Source organism: Rhinolophus hipposideros, assembly GCF_964194185.1.
Source record: "Rhinolophus hipposideros genome assembly, chromosome: 8".
Classification (NCBI taxonomy): domain Eukaryota; kingdom Metazoa; phylum Chordata; class Mammalia; order Chiroptera; family Rhinolophidae; genus Rhinolophus; species Rhinolophus hipposideros.
The window spans coordinates 75,896,627-75,919,907 of record NC_138054.1 but is presented as its reverse complement, the minus strand read 5'-3'; the positions used below and the strand labels follow the sequence as shown (position 1 = coordinate 75,919,907).

The 23,281-nt window shown below is 35.3% G+C and overlaps 1 protein-coding gene across 18 annotated transcripts in view; it reads left to right on the top strand.

Moving 5' to 3' along the window:
• EPB41 (erythrocyte membrane protein band 4.1) overlaps nucleotides 1-23,281 on the top strand; it is a 171,959-nt gene that overhangs the window by 63,226 nt on the left and 85,452 nt on the right. For 10 of the 18 annotated variants that reach the window (XM_081055611.1, XM_081055625.1, XM_081055624.1 and 7 more), the window contains exons 2-4: nucleotides 12,005-12,482; nucleotides 15,686-15,898; nucleotides 17,866-17,970. In XM_081055611.1, coding sequence (XP_080911737.1) covers nucleotides 12,012-12,482; nucleotides 15,686-15,898; nucleotides 17,866-17,970 — 789 coding nt within the window. In that variant the 5' untranslated portion in view covers nucleotides 12,005-12,011. Of the gene's footprint in view, nucleotides 1-12,004; nucleotides 12,483-14,182; nucleotides 14,229-14,350; nucleotides 14,463-15,685; nucleotides 15,899-17,865; nucleotides 17,971-23,281 lie in introns of all 18 variants that reach the window. The other 8 variants (XM_081055617.1, XM_081055614.1, XM_081055612.1 and 5 more) reach the window with 4 other exon arrangements.

Genomic DNA, 23,281 nt, shown 5'->3' with positions numbered 1-23,281 from the left:
GTCCTGGTATCTAGACTCCTCACCATTCTGGTCATTGAATATGCTGTTTTGTTAATGTCCTGGCTAAAATATAGTGCTTAGAATGAAATAATATTTTGTGCTTACCAATGAAGAATGCAGTGGCTCAGCTACTTCCCGTAATCTGGATACTGCATTTCTGTCAAGATTACATTAATCTTTTTAGAAATCACATTGCAGTTTTGGCTCATATGAAATCTTTTAAAGATAATGTCACCAAGTTAAGTCTTCCCCATAACATAATTATGTAATTCTTTTCAAATTTATTGTAAAATATTTAAGAAGTAGAAAGAGATAAACATTACCCAATTTACAAAATAGAGCATTATTGATAATAATTGAGAATCCTTGTGGTATCTCTCTCCAATTTCATTTCCCTTCCTGTCTCTGGAGGTAACCACTAATCTAAATTTTGTGATTATGCATTTCTTTATACTTTTGTTACCTGTTTATTTCTAAGCAGTATATGTAATGTATCTTATGTTTTTCAGTTTTATATAAATAGTATTACACAATATATTTCTTCAATATATTTCTTTCATCAAAGATGACAGTAATCTGTGTTCATATGTGTAGTTCCTGTTCATTTTCCCTGCTGTCATTTCCTATGAATTTGTTATCAACTTATTCATCTGTTCTCTGATTGATGGATATTTGTTCCTACTTTTTTTTGTAGTTATTTTTCAAACTTCAATGCAGAAACCTTACGATTCTTTTAAATTCCACCTTGTTGGGTTTGGTCCATTTTTCCATCTTGAGATATTTTTGAACCATGATTCAATCAAACTAGCTGTAAATTTGGTAAGGACTCTTGGTATATTGATGAATCTGAGATCAAATTTTGCAAGTTATTCTGAACTTTGAAATACGATTTTTCTGGGACTCAAGAACTAAACATATTTTAATGGGTAAGGTTACTTATACTAGCTTGAACTATCTTTGGTTGTAAATCCTTATTGTTTAGTTTGAAAGAGCACAGATAATTTTGTCTCTCACACATTTTAACACTATTCTGTTTTTCTCTCAAGCTGTAGTCTGAATTTGACCTTTCTTTCTCTCTTTCCTACCGTGCCCTTTTCTTTTTGTGCCATTTTTCGAAGGTTTTTTTTTAATAGCTTCATCCTTTGGTAGGCCTTAACCTTTTGACCATTATTTTTGTAAGTATTTCTGTGAAGTGCTATTTTTAAAGCTTGGTTGTTATACTTATGTCCCCATAATCTCCCTGTACTTTCCTCATGGTTTTTGTTTTTTTTTTAAATTTCGGATTGTAGAGAGAAAATTTCACTGCCATATCCTCATAGTCTAGACAAGAACCTGGCGCTTACCATTGAGTTTCCCCGAAAGTAAGACCTAACTGGAAAATAAGCCCTTGCATGATTTTTCAGGATGACATCTCCTGAACATAAGCCCGAATGCATCTTTTGGAGCAAAAATTAATATAAGACCCAGTCTTATTTTCAGGGAAACACGGTATATATCTGTGAAATGTAGTGAATGAACTTCACTTTCTAGAATCGCCTTATCCTTACAAATTCTATATTCTCATAGAATTCTTGGCCATGTTGTCATATCTTACTTAAGTGTTTTAAAATTTTATTTATAATAAGCTGACATATTTGACTATAGCTTACTTCTTTTCTCAATATAAAAATTTTGTGGAATTATTTTCTGCCAAGGTTCCTGATATGTTCATGTCACTAACAAATTATGCTTTGTTGCTCATAATTAAGTATATAATAAGCGGGCCTTTCTCTTTGAAGAGAGAAAAATGTCATCAAGCTTAGTCAATAATTTTACTGAATACTTTTAGCGAATGATGGGTTATTTGAAATACTCCACATCACTAAATCTTGTCTCTGTGCCAGTGTTAAATCTGTGTGAGAAAGCATTCTACCTTCTGGCAGTCTGTAGTCTATTTTCACATTGCACAATGGCGGAGACAACCCCAGCATCTGTTCCAGTCTGCAGAATATCTGCTAAACCAAGCCAGGATCCAATGCAAGTTTCTGATTCATACTTGTACTCTAATAAGACGTCATCTGTTATTCAGTTAATCTACTATAGTTTTTTGGTTAAAGTGAAAGGGAATTTCTTGAGTTTAGATATTACTAAGTATTGTTCGATTGAATTGGCTCTAAGATAATAAGATAAAGAGTGTAGGAAAAGTTCCATAGTGTTAGCTAAAACCCCTTTGTAGCTAGAAATTTTCAGATTTTGTTTGTATTTATGTTGAGATTTTTAATGCTATTAAATACCGTATTTTGCTGTGTATAATGCTCACCCACATTTTTGGCCCAAACTTTCAGGGGGAAAAATATTTCATTTTAATTTTTTAATTCAACTTTGTATTTGTTTACTTTTAGGTACTTGTGTTTTGTATTGTAAAGGAATTTTAGCATTTATTTTTTAACATATTATAGTACAATAAATTTTATGTAACAAATAATTAGAACACACAAGAACAGATACAAGGTACAAGAAATCTTGTGTACCGGTAACAAATTTATGATATTTACACATCACCGAAGGCTAAGAACTCTTCGTCGTTGTAAGTTGAACAAAACTGATTATCCTATGCGAGGGAATTATTTTGCGTATGGATATCATTATTGATTTCTAGGGCTACACTTTTAACTCATAAGCATACATAAAAGAATTAAAAACGTTTATATAGATACAGAAATAGTACCACCCATATATAATGCACATCTTTATTTTTCCCTCACAAATTTGGGCAAAAATAGTGTGCAGTATACGGTATATGGCAAAATATGGTAATACTCCGTTTCTGTTACATTTTCAGGCTAAACTATTACTTTGTTTTTTGTTTTTCAGAAAAGTTTATATGAATACTTATATGAATACAGCACCTTATATAAATAACATCATTAGAGACTTTTGATCTCTACTTGTAAAGAAAGAGAATGGTCATTATATTGGTGTGATTTATCTGAAAGTCGCTTATCTAACAGCCTCAACTAGACGCAATATAATGGATCTCAAAGTGGGATTACTGTATTTTGCCGTGTATAATGCACACTTTTTTAGTTTTATTTTTTTGGTTTCACATCTTGCTCAGTGATGCATGCCTAGTAATTATAGGTCTCACAACTTCCTCAGTGTATTCTTCTGGGAGGGCCTGGATGGTGTACTTTTAGAATGTGTCTAGACATCGTCTCAGTACAAGCTTGAATTCTATGGAGATGTCAAGAGCATTTTTTGGTCTTCTTAGAAGGAGATGAGTTAAGAGTTTGTTTACTTAAAAGTAACTTTGAATGAGTTAATTCAATGATGTTAGTCGTCATAGAAATGACTTAAATTAAAAAGCAAGTTGTTGAAAACATCATATTCATGCTGAGTGACATTCCTAATTCACTCAGTATCACAAATATTCTTTAAAAGTGTACATAAAGAGTAGTAATACAATTTTGGGAGGATGGAGAGATATTCATGAAGAAACTTTTGTACATATTAAACTACCATTTTTATCTGAAAACCACATGAGTGATTGTTATTTTTCTAGAAGTGCTCATTAGTGTACTTGAATTATAAAGGAAAGACATACTTTCCTGTGGTTTTGAGGGGATTGGTTTTATTAGGGAACAAACTGTGTTTTAGCATACTTTTTGAAACTTTAGTATTGGAACACATTTTCTTTCTGTCTGAAAGAATCCCAGTGGATTCTGATTAAAGAAATGAAAGGGCTTATTTTTCTATTTTCCCCCTCCTTTACTCTTCTAACCTAATGGTAATTTTGACTTTAAAATGTAGCTTTAAAAAATATAACTCAATTGCATCACTAGCCTAAGTTCCTTTTTATTTTACTCCTTACTTTTCTTCCTATCTGTAAAATCTTAGTACTGGATGGGACCTTAGAGGTCCGTTTATGTAAGGACCCACTTAATGGAAGAACCCTTTCTCTGGCAGCCATGACAGATGAGCATTCAGCTTCTGAGTGAATATTTTTATTGATAATAAGCTCACTATTCCTCAGCAGCCTGTTTAATTATTGGATGTCGCTAATTATTGGGAATTTCTTTCTTTTACTTTATTGGGATGAAAACTCTCTTTGTGATTTCCACAGACTAATCTGAGTTCTGCCCTTAGGAATTACATAGAATTTGGCAACTCTGAAATTTGTGAGGGCAATATTCAAGTCCCTGCTTTGGATTCTCTTTTTCTCAGGCCAAGCATTCCAGTATCTTTCAATTATTGTATTTATCTAATGATATGGTTTTAAATTCCATCGTCTTCAATCTCTTCTTCAGACAGATTCTGGTTTCTTTTAAATAAAGAAACTGCCCAGAACTGAGAACTGCATGTGAGTTTTAAGATGTAATATAAACAGTGAGAACTGAGAGATTGTTACTCTCTATCATCTTCTCCATGGAGAATGAGGCCCAGGAAGTCAGGGACTGTGTCTGTCTTTCACATTGTTGTAGCCCCACTAAGTACCACATTGCATAGAACATCGTAACATTTCAGAAAATATACAGTATGTTGAAGAGTCCAGTGAGAGCTCTGGTCACTGTAAATCTAGAAATGCAGCTAAAGATTGATAACTCTGTTAGAATTCGATCTCGGGAGCATGTTCAGTCAAGACTTTAACATCCTTTTCTTATGAACAGTTGTCACATTGTATAACCTCCATCTGGTATAATTGATAGGGTTAAACCTAAATCATTCTTTTTCCTTATATTTATTTACTGAACAAATATTGATTGAGTACCTGCAGTGTTCTGTGCTAGGTATTAGGTTCTGTGCTAGGTCCTAGGTATACTGTGGAAGGGAGAACAGCCCTTCTGTCGTGGATTACAGTGGAGTTGGTACTGGTGGAGTGTGGAAGACAGACATTACACAGATAAACAACAAGCATGTTCTTATGCACTGAGAGATGTTCTGTGAAGGAAATAAATAGGTTCTGGGAGAGAGAACTGGGGAAGTGATTTACCAGGAGAGTTATGTAGGTATTAGGGCAGTTAAGGAAGGTTGTTTTGAGGACGAATTATTCAAGCTGAAACTTGAAGTATAAGAAGAAACCAGACTTGTTGCAGGGGATGGGGTGCATTCCAGTCTAAGGAAATGGCATGCACAAATGTCTTAAGTCAGAAAAGCACTTGGCTGGTATGACTAGAGAATAGAAGCTAGGAGGAAAGTGGGACGGGTGAGGTTGTTGAGATCGTTCAAGGACCTGCAGTTCAGTGAGGAATGAAAGAAGCTTGCACAAACGTGGTAGCAGTAGAGAAGGGGAGAGGTGGACTGATTCTATTATAAATGTGTTTTGGAGGTAGACTCCATAGGACTACAATAGATTTGATTGGGAAGGGAAATGGAGAATGCCGAGACAAAGATGGACTTAGGTTTCTGGGCTAAGCTACTGGATGGTTGATTGAGTAATTTACTGGGCTAGCTAAAAAAGAGAATCAAGAGTTTAATTTTGGACACGTATATTGAGTTGCCCTCTTTTCTCTTCTCTTTTCTATTTTGGCTCTAGTGCTATAGCTCTTTTATTAAACCATCTATCAGAGTGGGTTAAGGAAGGTGTAATATAAAAATGCCTCCAAGCTCAGACATGAAACTGCCTGGATTAATGACAAGCATGGTAATGAGGATAAGCCGGAGAAACGAAGGGCGACAGTCGTTCTTAAGCTTTGGTTGCAAAGGCTTTTCAAGTTTCTCTGCCCAGTATTTGTTTCAGCTTCCCTAGGGATTCCCATTGTGAATTTCTTCACTGATAACCTGGATTTACCCAGTCGTTTGTTGAGTTTGTCTCTGCCTCTAGTCTCTCCTGCCTTCACTTTGTTGATCCACATCCTTATTTAAAAACCTTTAGTGGTTCTCCAGTGCCTTCAGGATAAAGTCCAAACTAGTTAGTGTGTTATTCAAGTCGTTTCGTAATCTGTCCTCTTTGCCTGTTTTTCCCTGTCTCCCTATTCTATCTTCATATACACTCTATGGAAAGAAAGACGTAAATGAGAGGGAGACTTGAAACTGCTGGGAGCAGAGGTGGTCTTGGCCAGACTGAATAGCCTGTTCATAAATTGTTCAGCTAGAGCACAGTGGGGGGAGCATCTGAAGTACCAAGTTTTAGAAAGACAGATCCTATCGTGGGAATTTGCAACAGAATCACCACCCTGTAGTATATTAATAGTGTCATTAAAGCATGGCTTATTTTTATGATCTGAGGAAAATTTTTTACCTCCCAGAACCTGTTTATCTGGGAAATGAAAACAGCTATTTAATAAATGGTTGTCAGATAAGTGGTGACGTATGTAGAATAATGCGTGGTATTTAGTAGATGCTCAGTAAATGGAAGCTACTAATATTATGTCAGTTAGCACTAATTTTAAATGGTAACTCTATTCTAACCCTCTCTTACAGTCTCCTTTCCTGTTGTAGACTGTTCCAACCAGTCTGGACCACTTCCCGAATAGCTGCAGTATTCTTACTAACTGTAGTTGCCTTATGTGGAATTCCACTTGCCCTTTGCACTTCAAGTTTCTTTTGACATCTTACCCTCATCCTTCAAAGTGTAACTTTAAAACCATCTTTTCCATATGGCCTTCGGTGATCACTCTAGTTGGGAGTTCTTACTTTGTACTTCTTAATGCTTAATTGGTTCCACTCATGAGACCTTTTCTGATTTGAGCCCCAGGTACTACCTTGTGTTTTAGTTATTTGTCTTATCTCCTTAAGAATTGTGTATTATCCTTCTGTACTCCCCCTCAAAGAGCTGAGCCACATGAGTAAATAGGCATATCAATGGACTGTTAGAAACTCCTATAATAGACTCAAGGGAATATGGAAATTTAGTTTTGATAAAGGCAACATGTAAAATCAGTGAATAAAAGATAGAATTTTTAATAAGAAAAAAAAAAGAGCTGAGCCAAAACCTTATATATGGTTAGTACCCTGTAAACATTGATAGGTGTTCCGTGATCTAATTTGAAGAGTATTACCAATAATTAAATCATTATACTTCATAGCTAAATGGTGATTATATAGGAAATTTTCTTAGTGGTACCAAACTGTAGTGTTTTCACAAAGTTTTCCACCCAAGAAGCATTAATGGAGCACTGACTGTACAAATGTTAGAAAGAGATACAAAAAAGATGAACGATATCCCCCGGCACTTGCAGTCCACTCAGTATCAGGTTTTTAAAGATCTGATTCTCCTGAAGTCAACAGATGCACACTGGTAAAACAAGTGTAGCTTTGATACCGGATGGGTATAATTCCTGGGGTTCAGAGGATTAGGACTGAGATGGAATGGCAACTCATCAGTTTGTCTTAAGTGCTGTGCTGATTTGTTTTTAATCAAAAGGCCTCTTTCTGACATTATGTAAACAGATACCTCCTTTTGGATTTTGTATTCAGAATGAAAACGAGTATTATTTATGTAGGAAGGGCCTGTTTATAGAGCATTTATCCTGTTTTTACGACTTCTTTGTATCTTTTCCTCTGGTTACCCATCCTATCATTTGTAATATGAAGAATTTGGCTGCATGTACCGTGTTTTCCCCAAAATGAGACCTAGCCGGACAATCAGCTCTAATGTGTCTTTTGGAGCAAAAATTATTATAAGACCTGGTCTTATTTTACTATAAGACGAGGTATAAAATAATATAATATAATAAAATATATATAATACTGGGTCTTATATAAGACCGTATCTTATATGATATATGATATAATATATTACTCGGTCTTATATTAATTTTTGCTCCAAAAGACATATTAGAGCTGATTGTCCGACTAGGTCTTATTTTTGGGGACACATGGTATAGCATCCGTCATGATGAGTTTGTTTGATCTTTTAGGAAATGGTCCATAGGATTTTTTTTTTTAATTGCTCACTCCATCTTTTTTTTTAATTAATTAGATTTATTGGGGTGACAATTGTTAGTAAATTTACATAGATTTCAGGTGTACAATTCTGTATTACATCATCTATAAATCCCATTGTGTGTTCACCACCCAGAGTCAGTTCTCCTTCCATCACCATATATTTGATCCCCCTTACCCTCATCACCCACCCCCCACCCCCTTACTCTCTGGTAACCACTAAATTACTGTCTGTATCTATGAGTTTTGTTTCTCATTTGTTTGTCTTGTTCTTTTGTTGTTTTTGGTTTATATACCACATATCAGTGAAATCATAGGGTTTTCTGCTTTTTCTGTCTGACTTATTTCACTTAGCATTATACTCTCAAGGCCCATCCATGTTGTCACAAATGCTCCTATATCATCTTTCCTTAACGCCGAATAGTATTCCATTGTGTATATGTACCACAACTTCTTTATCCATTCATCTATCGAAGGACATTTTGGTTGTTTCCATGTCATGGCCACCGTAAACAAAGCTGCAATGAACATTGGAGTACAGGTGTCTCTATAGAGAAATGCTTTCAGATTTTTTGGGTAGATACCCAGGAGAGCGATTGCTGGGTCGTATGGTAATTCTATTCGTAATTTCTTGAGGAACCTCCACACTGCCTTCCATAGCGGCTGCACCAGTCTGCATTCCCACCAACAGTGAATGAGGGTTCCTTTTTCTCCACAGTCTCTCTAACACTTGTTACTATTTGTCTTGTTGATGAAAGCCATTCTGACTGGGGTGAGGTGATATCTCATTGTGGTTTTCATTTGCATTTCTCTGATGATTAGTGATGTTGAGATTTTTTTTTTTTTTTGCTATTTATTTTTTGTTTAATTCTAATCAGCCTCAGAGCTAACTGAAGATAACTTGCCTGGTTTATTGGTTTCATTTTATATTTTCTCTCCCCACCCCCCACCTTTGCTTTTGTGGCTCTTAACTAATAGCATTGCTACTCACGTGTGCACGACTGGAAAGAACATACATCAAAACCATTCTTAATAATGTATTTTTATCTACTTTTCCTTGCATAGGCTGAATTGTAGCATCTCTGCTGAATACTGCATTGCTGATTTCTGATTGTTTTCTTGCATTTATGGTATTACCTGAAGTTGGTTTCAGTATGTTCCAAAAGAATTCTTTTGCCCTTCAGCTTGTGTGCTTGCTCCTCATATTGTGTTCTCAGCTGTTCTTGTGTTCACCTTGTTTTTTACGTATATCCAATTATGCGGCAAAACCTATTGGTTTTGCACTGATAGATGTTAATCTCGAATTCTTTATTCATATGTCTTGATGATTCCTTCCTAAATGTGGCAGAGATCCTATCAATGGAGGTAGCAAGAACATTGACTCTGAACAAGTGTTCTGGCTACACGGACAACTCGGAATTGCCACAGCTCTGTGGTTAAAAATTTCGATTAACTTTTGATTAAGTGCCCAACGAGTTCTAAAAAAGTGTTATCAGCTTCCACAATTAATATGTTGCATTCTTTGCTTAGTTCATTAATGCAGCAAGCATTTGTTGAGCATTTATTGTGTCGAGTATTTCTCATTCTTCATATCCCACTTTCTAAAAGTAGTTTTTTACCATCTTTGTTTAGTAGGCATTTTGAGTATGTGCCCAAAGTAATAGTGGTTTTCTCTGCCTTGCTATTCAAAGTGTGGTCATTGGGCCAGCAGTAGGGTTTCCAGGCGGGAATTCCCACCTGTTCGCAGGAATTTTTTCGCTTTCCCGTTCCCAAATCCCGAGATACAAACTATTTTCTGTTCTCCACGATGAATCATTTCCACAAAGTGACCGCTGATACTACCAACCCCTGGGTTCAAGGAGCTGATTTTCCCAATTTCCCAACCAACTTTTCTCGAGATTCGGGAATGGGAAGGGGAGGGGATTCCTGAGAATGGGCGGGACTTCCTGCCTGGAAACCCTAGCCAGCAATATCAGCATCATTTTGGAGCTTCTTGGAAACGCAGTCTCAGGCCCCATTTCAGACCTGCTGAATCAAAATCTGTATTTTTACAAGATTGCTAGGTGATTCGATGCACATTAAAATTTAACATACACATGTAGCATATAGATTGTTACCATCTCTGTATTTTGGTTTTTGTTTAACAATTGAATACTTATACTCATTCAGCTACTTTCTTAGAGATAAGACACCTTTTTATGTGAAAGCAATTATAGGAATATCCTTAGAAGATCTTTTGTATTTTTAAAATTATAAGAAAAAATTGTAAACACAAGAATAAATACTCTTTATTTACTGAAAGATACAAGTCGAAGATTGTTAGAAGTGGGGTTTAAGTGATTTTCACATCTGCTAAAATTTTCACAAGAGATTTGTAATTTGTTTTAATAGATCTTTAATGAGAGCCCTTATTTAAACTCTATTGTATAGAAAAATTTTAATATAGTCGTTTCTGTGCCTTTTCAGTAAGGTGAATGATAAAATCATATCTGAAATCCATGGAAATAGTGCTGAATTCCTCAACCTGGCCTCTGTTTATTTCTGCAAAGGAAATACGAAGTAAATGAGTGCTTTCAAATCAAATCATTACTCTTGGTTTGATATCCCGATTTTCTTTCTGGGTCAAGTTTGATTACTTAGAGATTAAAGAAAAAGAATTTTGTAAAAATCAATCGCCTACTCCTAATATAAGGAGGAATTGAAGACTATTTTATTTCTTTTATTTAAGTACAAGTGTACCTCACTCGGGGGTGAAAATTAAGAATGTATATTGGTTGGTAAATGTTTTAAACAATGTTGACAACATTTAAAACTGGATTCCATATTTTATTAGCACAGAATAATTTTGATGTCTATAATAAATGAAACTGGAAAATATACTGCTGTAATTTTTTATTGTTTAAAATAATTTGAGTAGATTAGCAGTAAGAGCCCATTTAAAGGCTTTTCCTTTTATTAATATACCTTTATTTAGTTCAATACCACTTAAAGTGGTTTGTCACCTACTAGCAGTGTGACCTTGGGCAAGTTGCTTTTTGAGTTTTTTGATTTCTTCAACTGTAAGACCAGGTGATTCCTCTTTCCCTTTCAGAGTTGTTGAAAGGCTGAATTGACGTAATGTAGATAATACCCCATAGTCAACTCCATTGCCCAGTGTCTCAGAAGTTCCCTTATGTGTTGGTTACTCTTTAGTAAGCAAGGTGTGACCATGGTCTTTGGCAACTATTGTGAGGCTTGACTAATCATACTGGGGTTTTGAGATCAAGAGGCTGGAAATCAGCAAGCTTAAAATATGTGAGGTCCACAGCCTGCCTTCTCCTCCTCTCCTACAATGGAATCGTTTGCTTTCTAAATTTTTCTTCTCTATTTTTCTCTGTTGTAATAATTTAACTACCTACTGTTAAAAATGCTGAGCATTCAAAAATCACATTTTTCAGAAGGAGAAAAGATTTTACAGAATTTAAAGTAGGTTACTTCTGCAAGAGCCTGTAATCTAGTATTGGAACATGAAAACCTAAGGAATTTTATTGTGATTGTTTGACCCGTATATTTGTCATTGCCGTTGACAAGTCTGATAAATGATCAGAATTCTGCATTTGCTGTTCTTAATAGAGAAGTCTACGCATTCTAAGAAACATAGGGAAAAGAACTCTAAGGTGTCGGACATTCTTTTTATCACATCATCTCTTGGGGTGTAGAGAATTTTGCAAAGAATAATTCCTGCAAACCTTGTACTTTCAGATTGATACTCTCAGAGGATAGTATACAAATAAGATCCCTTTTTAGGCAGGATAAAACTGTATTTGCTATGTACAGTTCTGAGCATTGAATTTAAAATATGCATTTCACTAAGGTGACCTTGGTGATTTCACTAAGGTGACTTCAGGGAGTACTATTTTAAGCTAATTTCTCTATGTGCATATCTTTGGCAAGTCAAGGCATTAATAATTTATTCAGGATGTATAGGTAAATATTTTTGTGCTTTAATGGAAAGCGTCATATTTAATGGACTGGTGTACTGTCTGTTGGTGATTAAATACCAAAATATATTAATTTTGGCATACTTGATCTGATTTACGGTTTTGTCTACAGTAATGTGTTTTGTTTATAACACCCCCCCTTTCCAACTTCTTTGTAATAGCAACATCATGACAACAGAGAAGAGTTTAGTGGTTGAGGCCGAAAATTCACAGCACCAACAACAGAAGGAAGAGGGTGAAGGAGCTACAAACTCAGGCCAACAAGAAACTCAGCTGGAAGAGGCTTCTCAAGCAGCAGCTGAAGGAGATAATCGATGTGAGCAGAAGCTGAAAACATCTAATGGAGACACTCCGACCCATGAAGACTTGACCAAGAACAAGGAGCGGACATCAGAAAACAGGGGCCTGTCACGGCTGTTCTCCTCATTTCTCAAAAGGCCTAAATCTCAGGTCTCCGAGGAGGACAGCAAAGAAGTAGAGGCAGCTAAAGAGAAAGGTGAAGGCGGTCAGAAAGAGATAGAATTTGCAACCAATCTTGATGAAGAGATCATTTTAAAGGCCCCAATTGCAGCTCCTGAACCTGAACTCAAAACAGACCCATCCTTGGATCTTCATTCATTGAGCAGCGCAGAAACACAGGTAAGGATGTGTGAATGTGTGGGAGGTGGGTGTACGGAAGGGGGGCTAGGCACTTTAGTTTTCATTTAAGAACATTAGGTTTTATTTCCTACAAGACAGTTGACTTGGCATTGATAGTAATAAGGAACATGAAGCTTTGGAGTTTCTGCTCTAAAGAAATTAATGTAGTCAATGGAAACTTGATTTTAAAAAAGATACACATACTGTACCAATCAAAGGAAACAAAATGAAAGAAAATTATTAAATGAGTTTATTCAACCTACCTATCATTTTACTGTAATAATGGAATAATTTTTAATAAAAGGAAAAAAGAATTCAGGTGGTTTAGAGTTCATTTTGTGGAATTATTAGGGATAGTTAACAGCAGACATGAATCTTTTATGGGAATCTTCATAAAAGCCAGGTGATAGATTCAAACCCTCCCGAGGTATATGATAGATTTGAACCATGCCTGCCTTTTTTTTTGTCGTCTTCTCCAACTAGATCATATTATCACAGAGTGTAAGATATAGATGACGAAATCTAGTTTTTATATCACTTTTGTAATATATAGTAATTTGGGGGTCTTAATTGTGTCACAGTGTAGCAAAACTAAACATGAGCTGAGAATTTGTTCATCTATCCAAAAAACATGGAGAAATTTTCAAAGTTTTTTTTAAAGCATGTGAGCAGTATCTGCGTTGTTAAAAGTGTAAGCCCTATATATTTCTATTAACAGGTCTCAGGTTTGGGCTATCTAGTTTTATTAGAATTGTCTGAGAATGTTACATGTATTTCTAGAAATATTGTACATTAAAGGTGCTAAGAGTAAAATTTAGGATAAAGTTGTAATTATGTACTTCTATTAGTGAAACAAGATTGAAAACAAGATTTAGTATATAGTGTAATAGTTAAGAATGCAGACTGAAATCAGACTAGAGGGTTCAAGTCAGAGAGAAGTGACACTTTTGCTTTATCAGTTTCCTCTTCTGTACAAGGAGGATAATGATATCTACCTCATTTGACAATTATGAGTATTTAGAAGAGATAAACATGTGAAGCTCTTAAATATGGCCTGGCATATACTAAGCACTTAGTAACTGTTACTTATTGTTACTCAGTTATTAAACATGAACAGTGAAGGCAAAGAAACCCTACATATCTTAAGTCATTAATTTTATTTTAAGAATACCAAAAGTTAAATTACATTATCTTTCAGGAAACTTGTTACTTGCAAGAGGTTTTTAACGGCTTTTTTTGTCCTCTGTTTTATGTAGGGAAAAATCCATATCTCATTTTAGTTAGCATTTGAATCAGGATAAGCTTATTTTGTCTAAAGATCATAACATTTGTACTGGAGTTGAAACAGATGATGAATTAACAGACAAAGTTAATTCTAGATTTAACTAAAATCTCATTCATTGAAACTCCATTAATTGAGAATTAGGATATTAGGTGGGTGCAAAAGTAATTGCGGTTTTTTTCAATTTTTTTTGTAACCTTTTAAACTGCAATTATTTTTGCACCAACCTAATAAATTGTGTGCAGATATTTGTCTACATATAAAGAAAAAGAAACAAATAATAAAATTCCGTGGGGATATTGTTTAAAGGAGCGAACTATTTGGGGTTTTTTGGAAGCTAGGATTTACAGTTAAAACCTTGTGGATCAGAACCTTGTGGATAAATGTTTATTTGCTTAACCATATTTCTTATGTGTAGGAGAATTTCATTTGAGTGGTCCTTTTCTATCCAGGATTTTTAAAACGTGAGTCTGTGTTTATCTAGAGTACCTTGGATTTTTGGGGAAGCCATGTGTCATTTTAAAATATTTATTTATTTATTCATTCATTAAACAAATATTTATTGAAAACCTACTATGTGTTCCAGGCCCTAAGTTGGATATGCATTGGTAAATAAAAACTACAGTATGGTGAAGAGGTTTGAGATCATGAATTCTGGAGCCAGACTGGCATGTGTCTTATTAACTGTATGATCCTAGGCAAGTTACTTGAACTTCTCTGGCCTCAGTTTCTTATCTGTCAAGTGGGGATAATAATAGTACCTTCCCCAGAGGGTTATTATGAGGTTAAAATAAGTTCATTTAAGTAATGCTTTTAGAATACTAACTGGCCTATTGCTATGTAAATGTTTGCTTTCTTTTTATAAAACAAACACGATCCCTACTCTTGATAAGTTTATAGTCTAATGGAGGAGACAAAAAAGTAGTTATTATTTATCATAATAAATGTTATGAAGGCAATACTCCGGGTACTGATGTGAAGAACAGTAGAGTGGGGATAGGATAGATAGGATAGCCAATGAAGACCTCTCTGAAGAGGTCAGAGTTAAGAAGGTCATTAAGATTGGGAAGGAGCCTGTTAGACCTGCTCCAATATCTAATGCAGGAACCAAATAATTAAATCCTTTTTCCTAAACGTCAACCATGTATTCTTTTGAAAGAAAAGAAATAGTGAGGTTTAGTTAAGAATCTTTCAGCAATTTTGTTATGTAAGAAAGTCTGTGCCAAAATGTTGTTCCGCTTACCTGTATTACTTTGGGATGTAAATGTAAAATATATGAAGATTCATTCTAAGATGAATAAAGATAAAAGAAAATACCCCATAACAGTTCATGCAGATTTCAATCTGTCTCTTGCTTCTTTGAATCTTCTTTGTATTTATCATGATTGATTCCTGGTAGAAACAAGTTAGTTGGTAGTTACAGTTGTTAGCCTACTATGTATACTCTAAAATTAGTCCCAAGAACCCCTCTTAACCATTCATAAAATTTAGAATATGTGACAAATCACATCTCATTTTGTAATTTATAAGGCTACCTTGCTCAAATTGAGGAAAATGGGGCAGAGGTGTTAAAGTTTTGATAGGCTTTAATCATATATAATGGCGTACAGGAAGACTATATAATTGCTGAGAACAGCAGATTGGTGTTCTCTCATTTACCTGAAGCCTTCAGATTTATTGATTTGAAAGATGAGATTCTACCTTCTATTATGAAGTTTTAAGAATAGCAGTCTCTATAGATCTTTTGGGAGATCATAATATCTTTTCTAGAAAAATATTTAATCTTAATATCAGTTATATTTGTTTTAACAGTTTTTCTTCTTTAGTTAATGCCTTTATTGATAGTGTGATTGTAGGTAGAAGTGTATACAGCATGCTTTGTGAAATGTTTTACTAACTTGGTGATGTCATGGATATGTAGCCTGCTCAGGAAGAACACAGAGAAGATCCAGATTTTGAAACTAAGGAAGGAGGAGGACTTGAAGAGTGCTCTAAAATAGAAGTGAAAGAGGAAAGTCCTGAATCAAAAGGAGAAAGAGAATTAAAAGCTTCCCAGAAATCAATCAGAAGACACAGAAACATGCATTGCAAAGTTTCTTTATTGGATGACACAGTTTATGAATGTGTTGTGGAGGTGAGTACATTTTAAGTTTCAGTAGCTAGAATTCTTACAAATTATTTCATGTAGGGTTGGGTAAGTGGTGCCATGGCCTGAGCTAAGGCCCAGTATAATGGGTCTTTCTATGGGCTGAAATGTTTATATAATAGAGATTTTTCTGGAGGTAGAGGTGTGGAAGGATTACGAGTGAGCCTATTCTCTTCCCCAATTTGTCCTGCATCTGCCAAATCTTGTGAATTGAGCATGTGTTACTTTTATAATCCCAAACAATTTTGTTAGATAAAAAAGCTTTTTATAGAGTGACCTTCCATGACTAGATTTCCTAGGTTTCTGAGGTTAGATCAGCTATCCCCGTAATTGTCAAAAAAAAATTACTATCTGTTCATTTCTGCTCTCTTCTCTAAACCTTAATAAGTTTTAGTTACTTACTTATTTCTTTAGCCCCATGAGCTAGCATGTAAAAAATTCAAATCAAGTAATGCCATTTCTTAAAATCCTCTATGATATTCTGAAAGAATAAGAAATTGAATCAAGATTGAATAAAAATGTCAGTTATTCAGTTACTCTTTTGTTCCTTCAAGACAAGTTAAAATCCTTAAAAATCATTAGCTATTTTCTTAACTAGAACAGTGTCAATTATATGCTTGATATAAAGCAATTGTGATTATTCCTAATAATAACCTTAATTAATAAAACATATAATCCACATATACTTGTATCTTAGGTTCGTGACAAATTATTTCTGAATTGGATTACTTATATGCAACTATATCAAAATACAAATAGTCAAAAATATTATACTGTATTTATTAATAAGTATTCCCTCTCTAAGTTTTAAAAAATAAATCAAGAAAAATATTTTTTGCACTTTGAAACTAGTTACTATGCCTAGTAGAGGAGACCTAGGGTCTGCTTTTTCTGCTTCTCACCACTAGCTAGTTTAGAGATGAGGAAAGCTATTCCACACTCATTCTTTTCATTTAGTCCAAGATCCAGGGTCCCTTACATCAGAAACCTTCGGGGGGCAGATGTGTTTCAGAATTCAGAATATTTTTGGTTTTAAAAAAGCAATAAGAACATATTCTACATGTTTCACTATACACCCAATAAGATGTGTAGTAGTCAAGACATATTATTTGGTCAAACACATTATTTCTGTGGTAAAACATATGAAGACTCATTCGGAGATGGATAAATAAAGATCAAAAATAGCCCCATAATATTTCAGGTCAGAATTTGACAAAAACAACCACCACCCAACCTTTTACTTCTTAGAACTTCCGGAGTTTGGAATTTTAAATAAGAGAGTAGTGACCTGTACATGAAGAATCCCCAAATCATCTCTGTCTTTTAGCGTGGAAACAGGTGAGAAAAGTGAATAAAACGATGTAATATAAATGAGTTAAGTCTGAAAGTGAATTAACATCTATGTGAATTACTAATAGTCCTTAAAAATAATTTAGCTCATTGAGAGAAGGACATGTCATGTATGTCTTCCAAAAAATTTCTAATATTCTTGAAGTAGCCACCAGGCCGGCCCCCATATTCTTGAAGTTTTAAAAGATATATTTCTCAAAGGCATTAATTAGCATGTTTTGATTTTTTTCCCCCCCAACAATTCCAGTCAATAGGTAGGACAGGTGTAAATATTCTTATCATTTCACAGATAAGAAAGCTAATGGTCAGAAATATTAATTGAATTGACTCAGGGTGTTTAGCTAGTATAGGAGGAGCTAGGACTTTTTGATTCTAAATCTCAGCCTCTAAGTTAGGGTGTTTCCTCCCTATAAACAGGAATACAAGTACTCAAATTTGCCAGTGGTTTGATTTTCTAGATAAAGAAACATGAAGAAAATGATTCATAGCACAACTGAAAGTGTTAGTTACCAAGGATAAAAGAGGAAATTGGAAAATGACATTTTGTTTGGTAATGAACACAGGAATAAGAGGAAACCTCAACTATAATATGTATATCTTTGCAGAAACATGCTAAGGGACAAGATTTGCTTAAGCGAGTGTGTGAGCACCTCAATCTTTTGGAAGAAGACTACTTTGGGCTAGCCATTTGGGATAATGAAACTTCCAAGGTGAGGAGATTGCTTGTAATATAGGAAGCTGACAAAAAACTGGTTTTAATTCTTATGTTTTTAGGAATATATTTATGTCTGCCTCTCTAAGACACAGTGTACCTAACGTTATTCTTGCCTATTCTTAGATCTCAGATTTTCCCTCTAGAATGAACATTTTAAAGAAAAGATCACTGTTGGTATGTTCTTTCATCACTGAGAGAACATATCTACTGTATATTTTTAAAAGATAGGGAAAGTACGGAGCTATGATGTCCTGAGTAGCAAGTGGTACCAATAACTTTATGTATTATGCAATTAGTATTATATCTAATATGTAGGAGGTTCACGTAAATATTTGTTGAATGGATGGTTCTATCAATATTATAAATATAGGATAATTATGGTATATACTTACATTATAATTAAAGAGCAACATTTTAAAAGAGAATAAAGTACCAGTATTATTGAAACAGTCATACAATGAATCTAACATTTTCTCCAGCCTAAAAGGAAACCAGTAGTTAAATTTGAAGGAAGTAAAAGAAAGTGTGAGAACATGGAGAAGGGTGGAAAGGTTAAAAGTCAGGTATTTAATTCAGAAAACTTGAATTATTTCCTGGGCCAATTAGCTGAAAATTATAGCTAGTTAGCTTACCATCAAATGATGGAAACTTTAGTCTAGTTTAACAAGTATTTGCAGGTGCTATACAAGATGATTTGGATACAGCTATGAATAAGGTAGGCATAGTCCCTGCCCTCTGGAGCTTACAGTTTAGAGTGACGAGTGTCATACAAAAGGAAGTACAAGATGTCACGGGAGGGTATGGCCGGGGAAGTCTTTTCTGGGAAGGCGATGCCTAAGTTGAGACCTGGAGGATAAAGTAGGCAAGTGAAGTGGAGAGAGAAGGGCCCGGAGTCGAGAGAGCGGCATTGGAGGAACTAAGAGCCATCTAGCCTGGCTAAATGTAGGGAGTGAGGAATAGAGTAATAGATGAATCTGAAGAGCCACACAGGGGCCAGGTCATGGAGAGAGTCTTGAATACATTGTATTCAAGCCATTTTAGTTGGTTCTTTTTCCAAGACGATTTATATTTATTAAGAGAAGTGGAGGGTCAGCAGCTTTTAACGACTGCACTCTATAAATTGGGTTATTTGAGTTAGATAATGCAAACTAGAGGACATGGAATTACCCTTTGCCTAAATAAAATCTATTTGTAGAATATAGTATCAGTAGTTACCTAGTAGTTTGCAATAGTTTGTTCCATCTGTGAATGACTGTTATCTCAAACAGAAGAACTGGGTCTACCTGCACTAGGTTAATATTGTTCTTTAAGGACTTAATTTTTACTTATGTCTCCTTAAAGGCACAAGCCAACTTGTACTGAAGCCTTTAATTTCCATTAATAAGGAAAGATTGAAGGTAATTAAAAAACAAAACAGTATACCCAAAACTACAGTAAAACACTTACTGTAGCTGTGAGCTAGAAAATTCTCCCAGGAATCAAGGATAATGCTCTGAAAAGTACTTTATGTTATTTTAAGCTCAGTGAGATAAAATTGAATGTTTTTATATTGGGGGTGGGGGAACCCGAGGTTGATGTGAGAATAATTGAGAATGTTTGAATTTGGCATATAAATAAAGTCACTGTGTCCTTACTTTAATATCATTTTTCTATGAACCAAGCATACTTAAATTTCTAGAAACTGGCTCATCTAAAGACATTCAGCAAGGGAAGTTCCATTTGCAGTTTGAGCTTCTAGGGCCCACATCGGTACAAAAACTTTCATTTGCATTGAGAACTTTTCATCTTGGTTGGTGCCATCTGTACTCTGACCTGTCAGCAAATGTTATTTCCTTTTTAGTGCTTCTCACTATCTTATTTATTTTTTAATAAGCAATATTAAATTGCTTTATTTATATTCATTTATATATTAATGTGATCTTGAAAGTGCCTAATATAAAAGCTGAATGGCAGTAAAACCTGGCTGTGTAATAAAGGGCATCATTATCCCTCTTAGGTAAAATGTTTCTGGAAAAGAAAAGTTGATATCTTTAAGTCGTAATGTAGCTTTAACTTCCCTGGTGGTTTATAAGAGCCGTTTCTCAGGAAATCAACCGGCCAGTGAATCCTGGGAAACACAGGGCTTGTATTCAGGACTTCTGGCAGGTCTGTAGTATGGGCCGGGTTCTTGCAGGATGTCCAACAGGAACATGGTCAAGGACAATGGGCTGTTCTGCATTTTCTGCTTCTAAATTCATCTCTCAGAAATAGGTCAAAACAGAATTTTTCCTTTGGGTTAAAATGAAGGTCTTTATCTGATCCAGGAAGTAGGGCATAGAAGGGAACAGAAGAATTTCATTAGCACATGGCCCAAGCAAACCTTATACAAAAATGAATCTGGAGAAGACTGCCTTAGCATTGTTAGGTTAAACGGCCAATTCAGTAGCAAAAGCCATCTTGATGATGGCTTCCTTCCTATGCTGTCTCTTGAGTCATACTTCTCCAGTCTGGATGGGCTGCTCTTTTCTGCCTTGTACATAGCTGTCTCTGGTGTTTCTCATCACCATCATCCTGGGGATTTGCTTTGCTTCTTTCCTGTGATGTTTCTCTTGCTTCCTTTATCCTAGCTTTTCATTGTGTTTTGATAGAGTGCTCCTTCTGAGAAATGGTACATGAGACGTAATCTTTTTCAGATATTACATGACTGAAAAATGTCTTTATTCTACCTGCACATTTGGTTGTTAGTTTGGTTGGGTATAGAATTATAGGCTTGAAATTACTTGCCTTCATTTTGAAGGCATTACTCCATTGCCTTCTAGCTTCTAATGTTGCTATCGAGAAGTCCAAACCCATTCTGAGTTTTGATCCTTTGTATGACATTCCCTCTCTCCCACCCTTTGTAGAATTAAGCTAGTAGAATCTTTTTTCTTCTCTTCTTTCTCCTCCCTCCCTCCCTCCCTCTCTCCCTCTCTCCTTCTCTCCTTCTCTCCTTCTCTCCTTCTCTCCCTCACTCCCTCTCCCTTTCCTTCTCCCTCTCCCTCACCGTCTCCCTCTCCCGCTCTGTCTGTCTTTAAGGTTCTGAGATTCACAGAGATGTATCTTGTTGTGGGTAAATTACCACCCACTGTTCTGGGTCCACACTTTAAAAACATTAGATTTGTGTGTTATGATCTCAAAGTGCGTTCTGAAGCAGCCTTCAGGTTGAATAATCTACCTTACCTTTTCTCAGGTAGGGTATACTGGAGAAGAGCATACCTTATACTTAAAATTGATGTCTCTAGTCAGATGATCTGATTTCATTTTAGTTACCATTCCCTCTATATCCACTGTGAGTAAGCCAGATTTCCAGATACTTTCACTAAAAGTATGTAGATATAAAATGATTAAATCTGTAAAGCAATTAATCTTTGTTAGTCATTTAAATTTTCTGTCATTCTGAAAGGCTAAAAGGCTGTTAGAGCTATAAAGGCTCTTGGGGCTCATCCCCCTCATTTTAGAGATGAGAAAACTGTGGCATATAAAGACAGAGTGGCTTCCTTCAAGCTACACAGCCAATTCATTCCTGAAATTCCTTGCCTGCTGTTCCTTCTTAAGTGATTTTCTTCTGTTGCTTTTTATCCCTTTTTCCTTGATTTTTATATTTTATCTTTGTTTCTTGGTTTTTGTTTCCTACCAACAGAATTAGTTACTGATACTGTGGGGAAGATGTGAACCATAATACAAGGAGAGATAAACATGTTATCCTCTTTACATTCCTAGTCTCTGGTGTCTTCTTTTGTGTGTGTGAAGATTTGTCCTTTGTATATGTGACTTCTTAAGAGCTCTGGATCTGTGTGTTTTGTTTGTAAAGAATTGGGTACTTTTATCAGGGAGGAAAGTTAATTGAATTGACTTTTTCCTTGCATGGAATGGCTTGCTTGTTCTCTTTCCCTACTGACTGCAAGATAATAGGCCTATTGCCAAACTGAGTCTGGCAAGAAAGGAGGAAAAGCAGTCAGAAGCGAACTTCTATAGCCCTGTGAGAGATTTATTACCATTACGAATCAAAGTTATGAGTTAAGAAGTTACTTCCTACATTTTATTCCTGCTTAGAATTAATTCTTTATGAATGAATCCAGGATTTTTCCCTTGAGGAAAAGTCGCCCACATTAATTCCTACCCCTCTCTAAGCAAAACCAAAACAAACAAAACAAAAACTTGAGCTCTTCTGGTAAACAATTTGAATTATAAATTAGGGGTTCATTCAATGTAGTAGTACGTGGCCTTGTTTCTTCTTTCTTCCATTTTCTGTGTCGATGAATTTTCTCACCTTAGGAGTCACATAATATTCTACATAATAGACTCTGGAAAGATAGCCAAGAGTTTCTTTCATTCACTTTACAAAGGCAAATAGCAAACGTCAGTGGAATGAATATTAAATCACGGGTGTGAGGAATTTAGTGTATGGTTATCCAAAAGGATGGATTATTTTCCATTGATTCATGATTGGCTTTGAAGGCAAGTCCCAGTCTTTATTGTCTGGTAAATTAGAAAAACTAAAATGAATTTTGTAAACATACTTGCAGAGTAGGGATGCTGTTTTTGGGATCTTGCCTTTTGCTAGGAAGATTTGGGTTGACATCACTAGTGGACTTAATGGATTTTTTTTTAAACACATAAGGTGTGAGAGCTAGAATTACCTGCACAATAATTTCTATAAACATATCTTGGAGCAGTGATTTGAAGTCAACAAACCAACTACAGCATAAACAGTGGTTATTTCTTGAGTTAAGGAAGACAGACTTGTGGAACCTAGAGATAAATCTTTTATTTCAAAAGACAAGGATTTGTATAAATCACTGATGTATATGTATGGGGTTTGGGGACCTCCAGGTCAGAGTAGCTGATGGCCAAGTCAGCAGTCTTTCTTAGGGTTCTTTCTTAGAACTTTATGATGAAAGGTTATAATTGCTACAAAAGATAGGAAAAGGTACTATTTATTTTACCTCCTGAAATGCCATCATCTTAGTTCAAACTTTATCTTCGCTGTCCTGGTTTATTTCAGTAGCATTTTTCATCTGTTCATTCACTCATTCATCAAACGTTTATTGAGTAGATAGCGTCTGCCTTGTGCTGGGCAGAGCTATAAAAGACATAATCTCTTTCCTCAGGGAACTCCCAGACTGGCTAGGAGACATTAGTAAGGTAGGCACTAACATAGACAGTGTTTTCTGCAGAGGTAACACATGATCTGAATTATAGGACAGAGTCAGGAATCTACCAAATGAAGAAATGTGGACAGTGAAAGGAAGAACATGTGGGAAGGAGTCTTGAAATAGGACAGGACA